The 19,402-nt window shown below is 57.7% G+C and overlaps 2 protein-coding genes across 6 annotated transcripts; one reads left to right on the top strand and one right to left on the bottom strand.

Moving 5' to 3' along the window:
* The first annotated feature begins 1,677 nt into the window (after positions 1–1,677).
* On the top strand, positions 1,678–9,242 carry RGS11 (regulator of G protein signaling 11). 3 transcript variants are annotated; one of them, XM_072982451.2, is made up of 17 exons: positions 1,678–1,968; positions 2,163–2,259; positions 2,683–2,733; positions 3,200–3,306; positions 3,769–3,820; positions 3,934–3,992; positions 4,150–4,226; positions 4,352–4,433; positions 5,237–5,305; positions 6,344–6,367; positions 6,740–6,801; positions 7,169–7,282; positions 7,494–7,609; positions 7,770–7,857; positions 8,153–8,291; positions 8,470–8,552; positions 8,659–9,242. In XM_072982451.2, the coding sequence occupies exons 1-17, from the start codon at positions 1,906–1,908 to the stop codon at positions 8,804–8,806; spliced, it is 1,431 nt and encodes a 476-aa protein (XP_072838552.1). In that variant the 5' UTR covers positions 1,678–1,905; the 3' UTR covers positions 8,807–9,242. The 3 variants fall into 3 exon arrangements, with proteins under 3 accessions (XP_072838552.1, XP_072838551.1, XP_078237490.1); XM_072982450.2 differs by having other exon boundaries at positions 1,680–1,968; positions 6,338–6,367; XM_078381364.1 differs by lacking the exons at positions 1,678–1,968; positions 2,163–2,259; positions 2,683–2,733; positions 3,200–3,306; positions 3,769–3,820 and having other exon boundaries at positions 3,992–4,014; positions 6,338–6,367.
* A 1,094-nt stretch (positions 9,243–10,336) lies between these two features.
* Positions 10,337–19,365, bottom strand: FAM234A (family with sequence similarity 234 member A). 3 transcript variants are annotated; one of them, XR_012081694.2, is made up of 13 exons: positions 19,204–19,365; positions 18,507–18,810; positions 18,226–18,357; positions 17,873–18,052; positions 17,058–17,188; positions 15,975–16,107; positions 15,697–15,832; positions 12,797–12,937; positions 12,325–12,403; positions 11,875–12,027; positions 11,556–11,673; positions 11,158–11,445; positions 10,337–10,955 (listed from the first exon to the last, which is right to left on the bottom strand). XR_012081694.2 is itself a non-coding variant. In XM_072982447.2 (12 exons), exons 1-12 carry the CDS (start codon positions 19,339–19,341, stop codon positions 11,234–11,236), a joined length of 1,857 nt encoding a protein of 618 aa, XP_072838548.2. In that variant the 5' UTR covers positions 19,342–19,365; the 3' UTR covers positions 10,337–11,233. The 3 variants fall into 3 exon arrangements, 2 of the variants coding, with proteins under 2 accessions (XP_072838548.2, XP_072838549.2); XM_072982447.2 differs by having other exon boundaries at positions 10,337–11,445; XM_072982448.2 differs by lacking the exon at positions 19,204–19,365 and adding an exon at positions 18,842–19,194 and having other exon boundaries at positions 10,337–11,445; positions 18,507–18,807.
* Between the last annotated feature and the right edge of the window lie 37 nt (positions 19,366–19,402).

Here is a 19,402-nt window from a genome sequence, read left to right on the forward strand (position 1 = left end):
AGAGGGAGAGGGGGAAAGGGGGGAGAGAAGAAGCTGGATAGATTAAAAACAGAGACAAGTGGAAGGATAAAGGAATATCAGAAACTGAAAATTTCATGGTTTGGTAGAGTTGCATTATGTCAAATGAAAATAATTTCTAAATTGAATTTTATATTTTGGGGCCCCCGCTTCCTTCCCCCCTTCTCCTCCTGGCTCAGAGTCACACACCTCCGCCTCTCCTTTCCCTCCCTGCCAGATACTTTGGGGAAGTGATCTCTAGTGTGGAGGCTGCACAGCGAGAGAAATATGCATTCTGCTTTATTTATTTATTTATTTATTTATTTATTTATTTATTTATTTATTTATTTATCTATCTATCTATCTATCTATCTATCTATCTATCTATCTATCTATCTATCTATCTATCTATCTATTTGATTTTTACCCCACACACCCCTAGACAGTGTCTACTCAGGGCGGCTTACAAATGTCATAAAATATTATAAAATACAATACAATACAAAATACAATAAAACAAAATAATCATTAAACAATTAAATCAATAAAATAGTGTGTTCAAGATGGGGGATGATAGAACAAAAAAGATAGAATTCAAGGATTGGCAGAAGGGAAGGCCTGCCTAAAGAGCCAAGTCTTCAAATGGCTCTTAAAAACGCCCAGGGAGTATGCCAGGCGGATCTCTGTTGGAAGACTATTCCATAGTCGAGGGGCCACTGCCGAGAAGGCCCGGTTTCTAGTTCTTTCTTTCTGGACCTCTCTCAGCGTGAGGCCCCTCAACGGTCCATCCTGTCTTTGTGCTGGACCTGCAGGTTAAGGCCCCGCCTGTGTTGCTTTGCCCCCATTCCCTCTAGAAGCCTGGAGGGAGCAGCTGGACAGAGGTATGATGATGGTGATATCATCACCATCATCTTACTGTACCTCTGATGATATAAGTGGGGGCCGTTCATGGGGCAAGTTTGGTCACTGGGCCCTGGGCCCCTTCCAAGCCGGGCAGGAGTACTGCCTTAAAGGGGGGCTATTATGGTAAGGTGGCCCCCGTCCTGAACCACTCCTGCTGCCAGCCCAACCTGGTGGCCCTGCCAGTGGAGGCGGCGGGGCACAAGTGAAGAGCTTGGGATGGTGCTCCAAGACCACTTTTGGGGGGGGGGCGGAGAGGGAGAGAGTCTGGTTTCTTGCCCCTGGCCCCGCTGCTGCCCTCCCGGTGCTGCGCCACCGCCCGCCTGGGCTTCAGCGGCCAGGGTGGCAAGCGCCCAAAGATCGGCCAAAGGGCCAGCGGAGCGCGGAGCCGGCCGGGGGTCCCACCCAGGGAGACTGTCCTCCGACCCGCCGCCGATTTATCGCCTTCCAGACTCAACTAAGTACGTGAAAGTCCGCCGAGGGGGCGCCTGTCGCTACCCGCCGCCGCCGGGGCAAGACGGCCCCTCTCCGCCGGCCGGGGACGGGGGGGGGGGGACACCCGACGACGGGCTCGCCCAGCCTGCAGCGACGGCATCGGCTCCGCGGCTCGGCGCTCAAGTCCAAGCGCTCGAGCCCCTTGCAGGGAGCCCCCCCTCGCCGCCGCCCTCCAAGACACCCCCGTCCCCGTTCTGGTCTTGTGCTGGTTCAAGCCCAATAAAGGCGCTCAGGCCCTCTCCGGCGTCTCTAGGCTGATTGGGAAGCGCGGGGGGGGGAAGGGAAAGGGAAGGAGGGAGGCTGCCTCGGGGCCCCTGAGTCGCGCCCCCCCCCCCGCCTTCCGAGGTGTCCCCCTTCCCTCCGGGGCAGGCACGCGGCTTGCCGCTTTCCTTTCGGGGACGCGCGGCCGCTGGTGCTCCGGGGTCGGGCCGGCAGGGGGCAGCGGTGAGCCGCCCGGGAGGGAGCCCCGCCGGACGGGACGGCCGGCCGCTGCCGACGACGCCGGGCTCCGCCATGACCATCAGCGCCCTCCGCTCGGGGGGCAGCCCCCGCCTGCAGCTGCCCTGCCTGTCCAAGGTGGGTGGGGTGGCGTTGGGGGTGGGGGCTCAGGGTTTATTCGGGGGCAGGTTCGCTCCGGCCGCTCCGCGCTCCCAGAGCCGGACGTCCTCTCCACCGGGACCCCTGGAAAGGAGCAGGGAAGGCGGGGGCGGCGGGTGGGGTGGGGGCTGACGAGGCTCGGCTGCCCGCCTCCCTTCCTTCCCCCCCCCCAGATGGAGCGCGTGGTGGTGGGCATGCAGGACCCCGACATGGGCATCAAGATGCGCAACCAGCGCCTCCTCATCACGGTCATCCCGCACGCCATGACAGGTGAGCCGGTTGGAAAGAGGCCCCGGAGTGGGGCGGAGGTGCCCCGGGCCTCTGTCCTCGGTCCTAAGCGCCCCCTTCCAAGGGGTCCCAAGCGGTGCCTGGGCAGGGAATGGCCCGGGTCCCTCGGGGGGGGGCAGCAAGCAGAGTCCGGAGGGGGCTGGCTCAGCCCCTTCTGCGTTTTGCTGCGATTTGGCCTCATCCTGATGAAATCGGGCAGGGGGCAAGGGGCAGGGGGCACAGCCCACCCCCGGCGGGTGCTTGTGGCAGTGGAGATGGTGGTGATGAGACCCAAGAGGTGGGTGAGTGGAAGGGACCAGTTATCCTTTCAAGAGGGAGAGGGCTGGCGGGGAGGGGAGGGGAGGGGGGCTGCCTATGAAGGTGGGACTGTGCCAGGTGTTCTCTCAGCCTCCTCCTCCTCCTCAGGTAGCGACATTGTGGAGTGGCTAGTCCAGAAATATACCATCTCGGAAGAGGGTGAGCCCCCCTTCCCCCCTTTGCCCTGCCTGTCTGCCTAGTGCCCACCTCCTCTTTTGCCCAGGGCATATACAGGCACTCTTGCAGGGATCTTTCTTCCTCTCAAGTAGGCCCTGTGGGCCACCATTGCTTGACCTTCTGATAGTACAGTATTTGAGCTCAACATGCCTCTCTCTGGAGCCAGGGTGTGGTGCGTGCGTGGGCACAGGCAGAGCTCTTGCACCCTCGCAGGCAACGGGTCCAGGCCTCCCGTGGCCGGCGCTCTCTTCAGGCCAAACACAGAGGAGTGGTCACTGGATACTTGTGTGCGGGGGGGGGGAGAGGTCTTTCCCCCTCCCACATTGCAAAGCCCTGGTCTGCTCAGGTCCTTCTGCCAGCAGCTTGTGGGTGGGGTGGGGGTGGGGTGGAAGAAGCAGAAGCCCCCCCCAGCCAGTGGTGAGTACAGCTGACATCCCCCCCCCTGCAGAGTCTCTGCACCTGGGCAACCTGATTGTGAAGCATGGCTACATCTACCCTCTGAAGGACCCCCGCAACCTGGTCCTGCGCATGGATGAGACGCCCTACCGCTTCCAGGTGGGCCTGAGGAAGCCACAGAAGGGTCCTGGGCTTGCTTGAGGGCTCTTAGCCAGTCTCCAGGAAGGCCCCGAGCAGGGGGGGGGGGCAGGTGGCCCGTCCCAGTGCAGGGGCTTGGCTGACCTCTCAGGCAAAGCCATGGCCTCCTTCCCCTTGCCTACTGGCCACCTGGTTGAGGCCTTCCTTCCTCCCTCCCTTCCTTGCTTGCTTCCTTGCTTGCTTCCTTGCTTCCTTCCTCCCTTCCTCCCTCCCTCCCTTCCTTGCTCCCTTCCTTGCTTGCTTCCTTGCTTGCTTGCTTGCTTCCTTGCTTCCTTCCTTCCTCCCTCCCTTCCTCCCTCCCTTCCTCCCTTGCTTCCTCGCTTGCTTCCTCGCTTGCTTGCTTGCTTCCTTGCTTGCTTGCTTGCTTGCTTCCTTGCTTGCTTCCTTGCTTCCTTGCTTCCTTCCTTCCTTCGCTCTCAACAGACTCCATACTTCTGGATGAGCACCAAATGGCCAGCCACAGAGCTTGATTATGGTGAGTAAGGTGGGGGGTTTAATTCTGTGTCAGGACAGTTCTCTCCCAGGCTTGCCCCCACCCCACCCCCAGTATCCAAGAGGTCCCCATTATGGCCTCTCTTCCTGTTGCAGCCGTCTACCTGGCCAAGAAGAACATCCGGAAGCAAGGGGAGCTGATTCAGCATGAGAAGGCAAGCCCCCTGAAGGGAGCAGGTGGGGAGCATGGGGGGGGGGGTTGGAGGGAAGAAAGGACGCCAGGGGTGCAGTCTTCTCTCTTTAGCACCATAAGGGGCAGGGGGAGGAATCCTGCCTGTGAGTCCTTCTGTCCATCCATCTGCTGCGTTGCAGGAGGATTACAACCAGCTGCACAAGAGGATCAACCACACCTGGGATTTTGTGGTGATGCAAGCACGGGAGCAACTCCGGTGAGCCTGTCAGGGAAATCCCCCCCCCTGCAGCCGCCACCTTTGTTGAGGGATGGGGCAACGGGTGGGTGGGGGAAATGGACGGATGGCTCCTGAGGCCCTCATGCTGCTCCCCCTTCCGACAGGGCAGCCAAGCAGCGGAGGAAGGGCGACCGCATTGTCATCGAGTGTCAGGAACAGGCCTTCTGGCTGGTCAACAGGCCCCCGGTAAGCACGGCTGGCCCCTCACCCACCCAGGGAAGCCCCTGTCCTTTGGGTCTTGGGCTCAGGGGTGGCCGGACAGGCCCTCCTGCCAGCTCTCACTGTTGACTGTACTGCCTAGGGCAGACCGGTGGGGGGGGGGAGAGAATTCAGGACAGGACCTTCTTGACCATGTCCCCCTCAAGAAAAGGCTAGCCAGCCTGGCATCGCTCCCGCATATTTCTCTGAAGGCAGAAGCAAGGCTCTGGTAGCACAGGGCCTTTGCCCGCCAGCCCCCCCCACCCCACCCCCTGGAATCCTCTTTCTGACCAAGTCAGGAAGCTGGACTCTGGACTCCTGAGTTGAAATCCAGACTGGCCTGAAGGAGAAGTGTCAGGTTGGGTCAAACCGAAGCAGAGGCCGCCAGCGGCCGTCCAGCCTGAAGCTCCTGAGAAACTCTCACCTGCCTCGTCTCCACGCAGTTCTCTCGGCCCCATTGAACACAGTCACGGGCAAGCTTGGGGGCAGGGAGTGGCTTCTGTCCAGCGTCTGAGGGGGCTTTGCAGGCTGGTCAATACGATAGTGGGGTGGAGAGGCAAGGCGGGGGTCCACCTTCTCAAGCAAGTGTTGCCTTTATGGCCTCCCTTGTTCAGGAGGCCATCTCCCTGTGCTCTGTGGTCCTGGGGGCCGGTCCTGAGAGGAACATGGGAGGAACAGCCCTCTGGCTGGCAGGAGGGAGGCAGGGACGGAGGGAGGGAGGGAGGGAGGTGTCCACTCCCCAGGAAGCACTGAGTGACAGGTATCTCTCCTCTCCTCTCCTGGGTCTGCAGCCTGGCACTGGCAACCTGATGGACCAAGGCCCAGAGCGGAGGAACCGCCAGGGCACACGGGTGCAGCTGGTAAGGAGATGCAGGGTGGGGGGCAACTGGCCTCTTGAGCAAAGCCACCCCCTCCCCTGCCCTTCCCTTCGCTTGGCAGCCAGGATTGGGTTGCCAAGGATGGCCCTTGCGGGTCATCAGAGGTGGAGAAAATGACAGGCAGACCCATGTGCAGGTGGAGTGTGGACGGTCTGGTCATTCTCTGGTGGCCCCTTGCAAGATCAACTCCCCTCCCAGCAGGAGAGCCTAAGTTTGGTCCAGCCCTTGGGTGGAGGGAGGAGGGGTGGGGTGCACAAGAGCATTGGCACTCAGGGGGGGGGGGGATGGACACGATGCCCCCTCCCCTACTTTGGGATCCCTTTTAATGAGGCAGAGATTGTTGTGTGTTGCCCCCACTAACCCTCACCCACCCATGTCTGCCCTGTCCTGTCTCTGTGGGAAGCTGAGGAGGGGGGTCCATGGGTGCTCCCCACCTGGCGATGGCCCTCCTTGTTCTTGGGCGGGGGGGGGTTGTGTCCTTTCTCAGGGGGGAGGGGCTGGGAGTACCTGGTTCTCTTTGCTTGTTCTGCCTCCATCCCCCTCCTGCCCACCCCCGGATGTTCCTACTGACTGTGTGTGGGGGGGGCTCTGTTTTCTTTTCTCTTCTGTGTGCTGCTTTGTCCGTCCGTCTGTCCACGTAAGTCACTAACCAGACTACTAACTCACAGCTGAAAGTGGGGGAAATGGGAGGGGGGACAGCGGGGGAGGGGCGGCTCGGTCTGGATCGGGGTCTCAATGGGAGGGGCCGCTACAACCAGGAAGGAAGCACCCTGAGTACTGGAAGGGGTCGGGCTGTGCTCAAGAGAGTGACGCTCGCTCGGCTGGCCCAAACTCCAGGGCTGGCTGGGGGCGATGGGCTCCTGGTGGCGCAGATGGGCAACGAGCCCACCTTGGGCCAAGGCAGCCTCTGCCTGCCTGTTTGGTGAGAAGTGTGAAGGAAGCCATGGGGGGCCCCACCTTGCACACTCACTTTTGCTTCCCCTTCTCCCCCTTCCCCCCCCCCCCGCTCTGCAGGAGAAGAATGCCGACTACTACAAGCGGGAGGTGAGTGCCGCTGGGCCACAGCAAGGGTGGGGTGGGGGTGGGGGGCTATCTGCATCCAGGTGGGGTGGGCAGAAGGAAAGGGACACTTGCTCGCTTGGGAAGGGCATGGCATCCTCTCTCCAAGGGCTTAGGGTGGCAGAGGGCAAGGAGGGCGACGAGGTGGGCATTGGCAGGTTCCAGAGACTGACGCCCTGCGGGGCTTGAAAAAAAAAAAGCCCTCTCCCCCGCCCCCCGCCCCCACAACAGTCCTGCTCTCTGGAGGGTTTTGCCCGCCCGCAGTGGGGCCTGTGCTCAGAGTGGCTCTGACTGGCCCGAGGTTGTTGAGGGTGGGGTCGCTTCCAGTGCCTCCCCCTCCCCTTTGCTTGAATACAGATCCGTTACTTCCTTGCTGCCATGAGCCGAACACGCATCAAATCTTCCCTTTGCCTGGAAGGGTGAGTGCAACGAAACTGGGGGGTGGGGTGGGAGGGTTGGATTCAGAGCGGGAGGAGGGGACCTCAGGGTTCTGGCTGTGGGCAGTTCTGGCCCTCCTGCCCTCCCCCAGAATTGAAGGTATTGAATGCCACACGGAGAAGCTGCTCGGCCACCCTCGGCTCTCTCATTTTGGCCTCTGCTGTGAGATGTTCGTTCTGGTATTTCCACCCCGAAGGGCTTGAATGCATTTTTGGGGAGCTGCCACTTCCGCCCTGAACTTTCCCTGCCTCTCTGGCGTGGGGCCCATCCTGCCCCCCCTCGTGGGCTGCTCAGAACGGGCCCTTCGGCCTCCCCGGCCGGCCGGCCTCCCTCCCGCTGCCTTTGCAGGTACGTCAAGTTCAATGAGCAGTACGTCCCCCACGACCCCGTCATGTCCGGCTGCCTCCCCAGTAACCCCTGGATCACGGACGACACCACCTACTGGGCGATGAATGCCCCCACGTAAGGACCCTCTTGCCATCGCTGGGGGGTGGAAGAGGGCACGGGGGGGGGGAGGCTGTCTGGACCAGGAGCTTTCTTTGGCAGGATAGGAGACTGGGCGGCGGGGGGGGGGAGAGAGAGGCTCCCTGCTTTGTGAATGGCTGCCCTCTGGCCCTGCGCACTGGGGCCTCTGGATACCCATCAGGTGCCCCACTCTCTGCCTTGCCCGCAGGGTGACGGCACCCACCAAGCTGCGTGTGGAGCGATGGAGCTTCAGCTTCAGCGAGCTGATTAACGATCCCCTTGGGCGCACGCAGCTCCTGGAATTCCTCAAGAAAGAGTTCAGTGGTGAGCGCCGTCTCCGGGGCCTCTCTTTGGGGGGGGGGGGGTTGGCAGGGCATCTCCCAAGGAGGAGCACCGGTTTGGGGACATGCTGCCTTGCATCCTTCAGGCTGCCTCAGCCCCTGAGTGACCCCCCCTCCCTTCCCCTCCCCTCCCCTCCCGCTAGCTGAGAACTTGAGCTTCTGGGAGGCCTGCGAAGAGCTGCGCTATGGGGAGCAGGCCCGCATTGAGGAGATCGTGGAGTCCATCTACCAGTGAGTAGGGCCCCTCCCAGTTCAGAGCATAGGCAACCCCCCCCCCGAGGATGAGCAGGAGGTCTAGTGGCACAGCGGCCGGCGGCAGCTACCCATGGCTTTGACTCTTCCAGGGTCAGGAGCCAGGTGTCCCCCCTGGTGGGGTGGCCTCCTCCTTGCCCCCTTTGGCCTGACCGACCTCATCCTGCTCCACGGAGCCCCAGTCCACAGCCCTACCCTTCCACGCTCCTTTCTGCTAGTCTTCTGCCCTGGGGATCGCTCGGCCTCCTGCCTGCATCTCTGTTCTCTCCTCCAGGCAGTTCCTGGCCCCCGGGGCCACTCGGTGGGTGAACATTGACAGCAAGACCATGGAGCGCACCCTTGAAGGCATCAAGACCCCCCACCGCTACGTGATGGATGATGCCCAGATGCACATCTATATGCTGATGAAGAAGGTGCGGGCGGGCGGGCGGGAGGTAGGGGGGCAGCCTGCCCATGGGCACAGGACCCCCGCTGCTCTCAAGGGCCGGTGAGGAAAGAGGGCTCTGCCAAGGGGGAGCCCCTCTTGGTGCTCAGGACCCCCCCCCCCCGAGGTCCTCTCCCTGCAGCTCCCTCTCTCCCCCCCTTGGCCAGGATTCTTACCCTCGCTTCCTCAAGTCGGATCTCTACAAGAACTTGCTGGCGGAGGCCATTGTCCCACCAGAGACCAAGAAGAGGTGAGCGTGGGGGGCGCGCTGCTGGGGGGGCCGCCAGCAGAGACCTTCAATGCTGGGGCAAAAGGGGGCCGCCGTGTTCTCTGTGAACACACTTTTCCCCCTCCAGGGTTTTCCCCTTCATGCGGAAGCCCCGACACGCCAGCCCCAGCCCAGCAGCCCTGATCCCTGCGGCTCCGGGGGATCCCGATGAGAAGGCTGAAGCCAAGAGCCCCTCGGACCCTACAGAGACCCCTTCGGAGGAGGGGGGCAGCTAATGTGTCCCCTCCCGACCCATCTCACCAGGCAGACCGTTCCTCTCTTCCCCCCTACTCCCACAACATGAGAACCAAGGGGCACGCACACACACACACACACACACCTGATGGTGCCCCAGCCTGGACTCTGAGCAAACCTTGCGTCTCTCCTGCTCTTCTCACCATTTACTCTGCAACTGGATATAAGCCATAGGGAGCGAAGGCCTGGCTGGCCAGACCCCCCCCCCCCGATATCTGGGGTATCCCTTTCCTCCTCTGGCCAAGTCCCCCTGCCTCAGGAATTCTTGTCCATGCCCCCCCCCGACCTTATCCTGCATTTCGGCTTCTGCCCCTTTCCAAGGGTGCCCTCCTGCCCCTCCTTCCTCTGCAGGAACGCCTCCCCTCCCATGCATTCCTTCTATGGACCGGCAGGAAATAAAGCCCTTTAGCAGACCAAGGGGCAGCTTCTCTCGTTGTCTCTCTGGGGGTGGGGTTGGGGGGCGGGGGGGGAGGGAGGTTCCCCTTCTCGCTGAGCCCTGGACGGGAGGTGCGAGGAGCAGAAGCACAGCCACTGGGACCAGGTGGGCCTCCTCTGTTTTTTGTGAGGGCTTCCTCCCCTGCCCCACTTGAAGGGAACATCCATTACTGAGAGAAGATACTCTCGGATCATCTGCAAATCTTTCCATCACCACCACCCCACACCCATACCCACATATTTGAAAGCTGCACTTTAAGAGGATTAGTGGCTGGAAAGGAAACCCAGGCAGGAAAACACATTTTTAGCCTCACTGTCCTGAAAAGACAGGGAGTGCCTCCCTAGCCCTCCAGGGAAAAGGTGATGGGGCTCATCCAGCCCCCACCCCCCTGGTGGCTTTTCTTCACAGGGTCCGAGGAGAGTCTAAGCGGAGCCCTTCAAACCTTGGCCTGGCTGACCATCTCAGTCTGGCACCCTCTTCCTTCCTTCCTTCCCTTCCTTCCCCTAATTCCCCATCCCCTGCTGCCTTCACCCTCCCCTCTGCTAATCCAACTTTCTCTGGCTGCTGCTCCCAAACAGATGGCTGGAAAGCCCTTTTGGGTGAAGGGGGGCACTGCAACCTCAAGGGCACACCATAGTCTCTGCAGCAGCGCTGGCAAGGAGCCCCTACCGGTGGCAACCCCATCTCATGCCACGCTGGGGAGCCTGCCTTTTCAATGTGGCTGTTATCCACAGCCCCAGGGATCAAGAGAGGGGCTCATGGGTCAGGCACGGGAAAAAAACACCTCCGAAGCCACTGGGTTGCCCCCCCCCCCCACTCGCCTAGCAAAACCAGGCAGGATGCCCAAAGCAAATGGATTGGAAAGTCCACTTTCATTTCCCTCTGACGTACATGCCTGTGGTGAAGTGTCCTCCTCCAGGGACTCGTTGCTGTGAGTTAGAGCCAGCCCTCCCTGGCCCTGCCCGCACCTTCTTCCCACTCATTTCTCTTCCTCAAGACCAACTCCTGCCTCATGTCACGCCAGTGCCTGCCCCCCTCCTGCTAAGTAATGGTGGGACTGGGAGAGCAGAGAAACTGTGGATCACAAGTAAGATTTATTCAACCGACTGCAGTGGCAGTGGTGGCCAGACCCCAGCGGCAGTTTGTTACCGTTGCAAAGCCCCACCTGCGTCTGTGAGCCCCCATCACCCCCACCCCGCAGGAGCCCCGAGGAAAAGGCTGCTCCTTGAAGGGCTCGGAGCAGGAAGAGGAGGCCAGGCAGAGGAAGCAGCTCGGCTGGGGCCCCAGGAGACCCTCGCCGATGCGGTTTGTCCTAGGCTGGCGGGAGGCCACCCCAGGAGCACGTGCGCGGGGCCCTGTCCTCCAGCAGAGTGGCTCGGCAGAGCCAGGCCCCTGCGTCCACCCAGGCGCTCCTCCGGCTGCCGGCCTCTCTGAAAGGGCCACTCAGGTGAAGCGAGAGGCTGCGGCCGGACCCCTGCTTGCAAAGCTGGCATTGGGAAGCGGCAGCGATGGGGAGGGGGGTCGAGGAAGGAGACAGAACTTTTCTGAGGCCTCTGAGCTGGAGGGCTGACAGGGCACAGGTGGGCTCCCCACCTGGCAACAAAAAAGGTCTCTTTGGTCGTTGGGGGAAACGAGGCTCCAACGCTGCTCATGTCAGTCAAGGGACAGGGCGTTCGCCTGCCACAAACATGTACCTGGTGAGGGGCGCAAACACACACACACACACACACATAGATACACTCTCGATAGGAACCATCCTGGAAAAGAACCTGCGACCCTGGATGAGGGCAGGAAGGTGCTGGGAAGGCAGCCGGTGCCAAGGAAGGCCCACCTGCGCAGCCCCAAACTTTGCTCACACACCCCCAGACAACTCCACCTCTGTCCCCTTTCCCACACCTGGGGATGGAGGCCACCCCAGCGGCAGCTTGGGGGAGAGGCTCCGCCCGAGTCCTCCTGGTCTCCTGGCCAGAGTTCAGCGGAGGCTGCGGTATCTCATCCGGTAGAAACGGTCACGGATGTTCTGGTCAGAGTCCTGGGCCAGCCGGCTGAGCCAGATCACGCGGCTGCTGGCCACGTCCTCCTTCAGCTTCCGCTTCAAGAGGCCCACGTTCCCGGGGGGGCTGCCCGCTTGCGGCCCCGTCAGCAGCACGTAGCAGGCATGGCGGCTGTGCTCAAAGAGCACCCCTGGAGCACAGAAAGGAGAAGGAAGAAGAAGAGGGGGTGGCAGAGAGGCAAGGCAGGGCGGAGGGAGGGAGGGAGGGAGGGAGGGGGTCAAGCAAGGGAAGCGCCCTTACCCTCAAAGGCCACAATGGCTTCGGAGCTGTTGCTCATCTCCAAAAGGACGTTGGGGAGAGAGGGGTGGAAGAGGTAGAGCTTCTGGGGTTGCCACGGGCGGGGCTCTTCAGAGGACCCCTGGAAGGAGGGAAAGGTCAACTGGACTCAGGCTGAGTGCCCGAGGATGGGGTGGGAGGACGAGAGGGGTTCTTCCCCAGCACTCAAAACTGGGGCCTTAAAATGTGAATTCACAGGTTGTACATGGATTTTAAAAAGGCAAACAGCCCTGCCAGTGAGACCCACCAAGACCACGGCAGAGCCTTAGTGTTGTCTACTCACCGTTCCATTCGTGTTCTCAGGATAAAGGCCCCAGAAAAGGAAGGCCGATCTGTGATCAGCTGTCGCCAAAGTGGCTGCCCTGGGATTGTCCTCTTGGGAGAGCAGCTCCACCTCCCACTCAATGTCTCCAGAGGCCCCCTCCACCATCAAGACCTGCCAAGAGCACAAGTGAGCACAGGAGCGTGCGTGTGTGTGTGTGTGTGTGTGTGTGTGCGCGCACACACACACACACACACATAGAGGAGGGAGGGAGAGAGGGGAAAAGGGAGTCATGTTTAAGGTGCGTCTCCAGGAGGCCCTTTTCGCCTTCCTGCAAAGAGCCTCCTGCTGCCCGACTGAAGCAACCTAGATTTCCTCTTGGTGCTTTATGTGCTATCGGCTCCCCAGAGCACCTAGTGCATATGGGTCCTGGATCCAACCCCCCTGCCCCTTCTTAAATCCCTCCAAGACCTTCTTCCTCGTGGGCGAGACTTGGCTTTCGATGAGCACATCCACCTCGTCAGGGTAGAAAGACCCCAGCACTGGCTCCCTGCAAGAGGGATGTGAGAAGACGGGTGTCAGGGGGCCTGACTCCGTTCAAGGTGAGGCTCCAGATGGGGCGTGTGAGACCAGCTCCACTCCTGCCTTCCCCCAGATATCAGCCTGGCTGATCCTCTGCCCCCTCAAAAGAAGCTTTGAGCAGAGCCACAGCAAACAGGTGCCTTCCTCGTAGCATGGACCCAGAGATAAGGGATGGGGACAGATGGAGATGGAGCCGGCCACATCTTTTCCACAGGGGGCCAAAGACCTGGCTAGGGCAGACAGAACAAGCGCAAGGGGTCTTAGGCAGCCATGCCCGGGGGGGGGGGAGCTGGTCATTTCCCAGTGACGCAGCCGCTCTTGTAAAAGATCCTGCCTCCCCGTCTGCTCTAGCCAGTGTTACCTCCAGATGTGGGGTATGTCCGTGACCCACATGGAACCCAGGCGCTGCCCATCCACCAGCTCCAGCATGCCGGACCTGGCCACCAAAAGGCTGGCCCCCGCTTTTTTGGCCACCTCTGCCAAAGATAGGATCTCTCCGGTGCTGGAGAAGCAAAAGAGCAAAAGAGGACACGGCTGAAGTCTGGAGAGCCAACCTGAGCGTCCATTCCTCCCACACTGAAATTTTAGGGAAGGGAAAGAAAATCCACTCTCTTTCCATGCAAAATCCCCCTCTTCCTTTCCCTACAAACACTCAGCCCCCGGCAGCCTCTCCAGGGAAGAAGCCCCGCCTGGAAACCTGGATTGCTACACATCGGCACAACAGGGAGGACACCAAGACAGGAGAAGGGCTAGGCTGCTTTTGTGCAGAGTCCTTCCCTTCCCTCCCCTTCCCTGACAGAGCGTTTAGACGCTGCTGGGCCCCAGGAGGACTCAGGCCTTCTTATCACCACCATCCCGCTCCATCCTCCTGGAGCTCAGGAAACGCCTGCCTCCCATTCTTGGATGCGGAAAAAGCATTTGATAATCTTGACTGGAATTTTATGATGCACACATTGAAAACACTGCAGGTTGGAGAAAGATTTATGAAACTAATTAAAGCAATATATACGGAGCAAAAGGCAAAAGTAAAAATTAATGGCAAACTATCAAAAGAAATCCAAATACAGAAAGGTACTAGACAGGGGTGCCCACTCTCCCCACTCCTGTTTATTTTGACTCTGGAAATACTAAACGAACAAATTAGAAACAAAAAAGAATTGAAAGGATTAAAAGTGAAAGGTCAAGTCTACAAACTCCAGGCCTTTGCGGATGATTTAGTTATCATACTGGAAGAACCATTGGATTCAATAGAGGACCTGATGACAACGTTAAGAATTTTTGGTAACATGGCAGGAATGAGAATAAACCAAAAGAAGACTAAATTACTTACCAAAAACATGAGAGAACATGAAAGACAAGAGCTAATAGAGAAGACTAACTTTCATGAGGAGAAGAAAATTCGATATTTAGGAATACAAATTACAAAGAAGACAAGTACATTATTCAAAGATAACTACATGAAACTAATGAAGGAGATACAGAACAATTTGGAGAAATGGGACAAATTACAACTATCGTTGTTGGGAAGAATTGCAGCAATTAAAATGACTATTTTATCAAAAATCCTATTCTTATTTCAGTCAAACCCTATAATATTAAAACAGTCATTTTTCAAAGAATTTAATAAGACAATCATGAGATTTATATGGCAAGGTAAAAAACCAAGAATTAAAATTAAGGCAATGCAAGATGCTAAGCAGAGGGGTGGCTTTGGTCTTCCTGACTGGGTTCTGTATTATAGAGCTTGTATTCTAGATTGGATAAAAGAATGGATAACTCTAGAAAACGATAGATTACTTAGCTTGGAGGGACATGATTTGCAATTAGGCTGGCATGCCTATTTATGGTATAAAAAGGACAAAGAACAAAAATTTTTTAATTCACATATGATAAGAAGAGCTTTACTGGGAATGTGGAGAAAAATTGTACAACAAATTTATTATAAAATACCTGTATGGGTGTCACCGTTAGAGGCCTTTATCCAACCCAGTCTTATGACAAAAACAAACTTTTTAAAATATCAAGATCTATTAAAAAAGGATGGTGAACTAAAGTCTAAAGAAGAGCTAGAGTCACAGAATATATATATAGAGTGGTGGCCTACAGCACAGCTAGAATCTAGATATACAAAAGATAAAATAGAAGGCTTCTACTTAGAGCAAACGATTTTTGACAAACTTTTATTAGGTTCAAAAGAACAAACTGTTAAGAAAATGTATAATTATATGTTGGAAATTAAGATGCAAGATGAAATGGTTAAGGAATGTATGATTAAGTGGGCACAAAATATAGGGCATAACATTGATATTGATCAATGGCTGAAAATATGGCAAAATAATATAAAGCTTACAAGATCGGTGAACTTTAAAGAGAATATATATAAGATGTTTTATAGATGGCACATGACCCCAGAAAAATTGTCAAAGATGTATACAGATGTATCAAATAAGTGTTGGAAATGTGAATCACAAGTGGGAAGCTATTATCATATGTGGTGGTCATGTGGAGTAGCGAAACAATATTGGAAAAGAGTGCATGTAATGTTGGAACAAATATTGCTCTGTAAAGTGCCATTAACCCCAGAACTGTTTTTATTGAGTATGATACCTGAAAATATAGATAAGTCAAAGAATTATATAGTTATATACATAGTTACGGCAGCTAGAATTTTATATGCTAAAAATTGGAAAAGATCAACGGTACCGAAACAAGAAGATCTTATTGAAAAGATACGGGAAACAGCCGAAATGGACATTTTATCAGAAGTCATGAAGGACTATCCCTTGCAAAAGGCAACAGAAAGATGGGATCTATTTAACAAGTGGACAGAATCAACAGGCAGCTTGTGAACAGTACATATTGAAAGGAGAACTGAATCTAGAAGGCAGAAAAGAGTAAATAGAATAATTTAAAATCTTGATATGGCAATAGGTACAGAATGGATGAAAGTATGTTATTGTCTCCCCTCTTCCTCATCAATCCCAATTCCCTTTTCCTTTCTGTTATCCCTTATAAAAAATAAAAAGTACAAAAAAAAAAAAAAAAAAGGAAACGCCTGCCTCCCAATCCCTGGTGGTCACCAAAGGCAACAGGGGCAACAACTGCCTTCCTGCCCTCTGCTTGGTGGCTCCCACAAAGCAGCTGGAAGCTGGATGCTGAGCGGCTGGATGTGTGACCCCCCCCAGTCCAGCGGCTGATCCAGATGTCCAGACACAGCGAGGTGGAATGGTGGCCAGAAGCCCCCAGGGAGGAGGGAAGTACCTGAGAAAGGAGAGCTGGTGGGTAGTTCTGTCAATGGTCAGCTCCCAGTGTGGGTCCTCCTTCAGGGCAGTGCTATGATGGTCTTCCAAGACCATGTGGAAGAGCTCCTCCACCGAGTAGGCATACACAGTTGTTACTGAGCAGAGAGGGGGGGGGGGGGACAACCACGTCAGGCAAACGATACCCACCACCACTCGTGCCCAGGAGTGGATGAGGGATATCACTGACCCCTTGCTTTCACTGAGACAGTGCTCCTCCCAGGAAACCCATGGACCCACCTGAATAGAAGAGCACATAGAGGGCACCGCTCTTGGTCAGGTGCAGAAGATGGCCACGGCACCCTGGCAGATGCAGGACTTTGCTGGCCCCAATCGGACGGCCATCTGAGCCAGAACAGAATAAAAATGTCACCTGCAGAGAAAACAAGAGCCAGGGACGGGTGAGAAGGTGGAGCCCAGTCTGGCGGCTGCCGACCTTCCACCTCAGGCCTGCAAAGAGAATGAGTGCTAGGGTTTGCTTAAGTTTAATCTTACTGCTCCCCAAAATAGGCACGAGAACGGGAGGCAACCAGTTGGTTTAAGGGTGAAAGGGCAAAGAAAGCAAGTTGTGGCCACAGGAATGGGCCTGAGGGCTTCAGGAAATTGGGGCTACCAGGGAGAAAAAACTGTAAAGCAGGAAGAGAAGAAAAACTGTATGTAAAGACACTTAGCAAGAAAGAAAAAGAGGCCACCCGGGCACCTAAGGAGACAGTATTAAATTAAACAGAGTTCCTTGCCCAAGAAAGAAATGGCCACCCATCAGCTCTTGAAGTCCCTTCTTGGTGGGGGAGGACAAACCTCTTTTCCTGGCAGTGAGAGGCCCCTGTGACCACTGGAGAGAGAAATGCCTTTACCCCTTACCTGAGGCTCCTCCCTTGGCATGACTTCAGCCATGTGAAGCAGCTCCTCCTTGTCCCATTCAGGAAAGGACAAGTACCAATAAAAGGATACTCCCTATTGGCGCCCCAGGGCCTTCAGTGGTCCACCACCACCAAACCTGAGGATGGCTGACGTGAATGAGGTTCATCTGTGGGGCTGGTCTCTTCTGGGTGGGCAACTTCCCCCCTCCCTGGGTCACCAGGACCCCACAGCAGTGCCCTAATGATGCAACAGGTGGGGGGGCTTCTGCTGGAAGGCGGCACTCGGGCAGAGAGACTGGCCAGAACCTTTCCATGTTTTCCAGTTTGCCCGAAACAAAAAGTTATCTGGACTCTCTGAAGCCAAGCCCCGCCAGCCAGCTATACTGAGGCTGCAATAGATGCAACCCGCAGCTCTGAGGAATTAATTTTTTCTGTATCACTAGCAAAGTGCATGAAGCCTTACCTTCCCTCCTGTTGATGTAAAAAACAAGAGATCAGACACACCATCCTTGTTGATATCAGGGATCTTCAGCAGGGGACTCAGTATTGTGGAATTGGTTCCAAAGTCAACCACCTGCTGCCACAGAGCCTGACCTGAAACAATCAGAGAGAGAGAAAAAAAAGCTGATATGGAAGAGGTATGACTCTTCTTAGCCAGAGTGGCCCCCCCTGTGCACACTCCTGGATGTTTCTGGCATCCTTCAGACCTCTGTCATGAGAAACAACACCCTGCCTACCACAACTGCATCTCTTGTAACTTTTTCCTGCATTTGAAGCACCCGATCTTTTTTGCCCAAGCTGCAGGAACAAACAATTCTAAAAGCGTTCTCCGCCTAGATATAAGCATCAGAATGAGCAAAGATGAGGCCCTTTAATTGCAAAATGGGGACTCCTAAGATGGTGTTCAAATACCTGGTGGCCTCCCCACTCCCTCTCCAGAAACCCAGCAGGGCACTGGAAGCGTCACCTGGGGTGGCTGTTGGCTGTGTTTCTGAGGCTGCCATTTCACATCTGTCCCACCCAAAACCCCACTCATCCCCGTAGCATCATCACCCTGTCCAAGCTTCATGCCGAGCAGGAGCCGATCCAACTCAGATACTTGTCGGAGAGAGGAAGGGAAGCCAGGTCAGCCGGTGCCTGGGTTTTCCCTGGCTCATCCCGTTCCTGGTGCTCTTTTAGCTCTGCCTGCCTTCCCTACTGAGCACCTCGGGCCAGAAACACAGAGAGGGAACCCCCCCCCAACGGTTAGGGTTCTGCAGAGAACCTAGCAGGGCCCACCTGTCCTCCGGTCGAGGGCGGCCAAGAAGTCAGGTTTCCCAATGAGGAGGCAGGCCGGGGTGTTCGTCAGTTCCAGCGTGCAGTCCATCAGCAGGAGGTCTTCCCCCACCGGCCTCTCCCAGAGCGTGCTGCCATTGGTGCCTGAATGGGCAGCCACGAAGGCACAGGGGGAAGCCAAGCCTGCAAGAGAGGAGGGCAGGTCAGCAGCCGCGTGGCACCAGCCACGTTGCCCGAAGCACAGCCCCTTCCCTTCCCTCACAGCAGCGCCCTTCCGGGGTCCCTCTGTAGCGCTGGGCCCCGTTTGCCCCCCCCTCGGGCCAAGCATCGCCTGGTGCGCAGCCTTTGTCGCTCACCCGCCTCCGGACAGGAGCCGTTGAAGGAGCGACGGTGGTGGTCGAGGTGCCCGGCGGCCGCCTGGAAGGCGAAGAGGACGTCCTGCACGCCGTCCCCGTCCACGTCTGCCAAGGCCAGGAACGGGTACGTGGCTGCCAAGAGAGAAGAACCGGGGGTGGTGGGGGTGGGGGGGCTGGAGCTGAGCTGGGGGCGGGGGGGGGGCAGGAGGCAGAGGGCAGGCCCCGGGTGGAGGGGGCGAGGCCCTCCCTCCCTCCCTCCCTCCCGGTGCCCAGAGACCTACCGGCATTGTCGTAACTCCTGCTCCACGTCTTTTGGGAGACCGGCCGGACGGGGCAGGGGATGATGAAGGAAAAGGCGAAGACCACCAGCAGGCACAGGAAAAGGGAGAGGAAAAAGGCGGCCGTGCGCCACCGGGAGAGCCGCCCGGCCTTCCTGGGGAGGCCCCCTGCCCCCGGGGCGGCCGTGCCCTTGCCCTCCGCCGCCGCCGCCTTGCCCTCCTCGTTCTTCAGCGGGTGGATCTCGGTCTCCGGGTCCTTGCTCTCCATCCCTGCCGCTGGTGCCTCCGGAGGGCGATCCGGCAGGCCCTGCCGAACCGAGAAGCAGCCCCCTTGTCAGGCCTCGCTCGCGCCACCCTCCGGCGGGACGCCCCCTTCCCCTCGGAGCCGCCTCGGCGATGGCGGCCGGCCACCTCTGGCCTCCGCCGGCAACCCGGACCGGCTGGTGGGTGGGGGGGGGGAGGGGGGGGAGGGGGGAGGAGCCGCTCCGTTCCCGGGACGGGACGGCCCGCCCTCCCGGCCGAGCTCCCGCTCCTCCTCTCCCGGGCAGCCGAAGCCCGGCGGTTCCCTTCCGCGTCTCCCCGGCGGACCGGGCGCGGGGGGGGGGAGGAGGAGAGGGGGGAACCGACCCGCCCGAGGAGGAGGCTGGGCAGGATCCCGCGTCCCGACCAGGAGGGCGAGAAGGGGGCCAGCCGGGCCTACCTCACAGGCGCCCGGAAGGAAGGAAGGAAGGAAGAACGGGCCTCTTTTCTGCCGCCGCCGCCGCCGCTTCCTCCCCCCCCCCCCCTTGTTGGTGTCAGGCGGCGACCGAAAAGCCGGGCAGGGCTGGCGCACGCGCATGCGTACACCCCCGTTTCTTGGGCTGCGGAAGCTGCAGCCCGTGACGTCACGGGAGCGCCCG

This window comes from Pogona vitticeps, chromosome 13 (assembly GCF_051106095.1).
Source record: "Pogona vitticeps strain Pit_001003342236 chromosome 13, PviZW2.1, whole genome shotgun sequence".
NCBI lineage: Eukaryota > Metazoa > Chordata > Lepidosauria > Squamata > Agamidae > Pogona > Pogona vitticeps.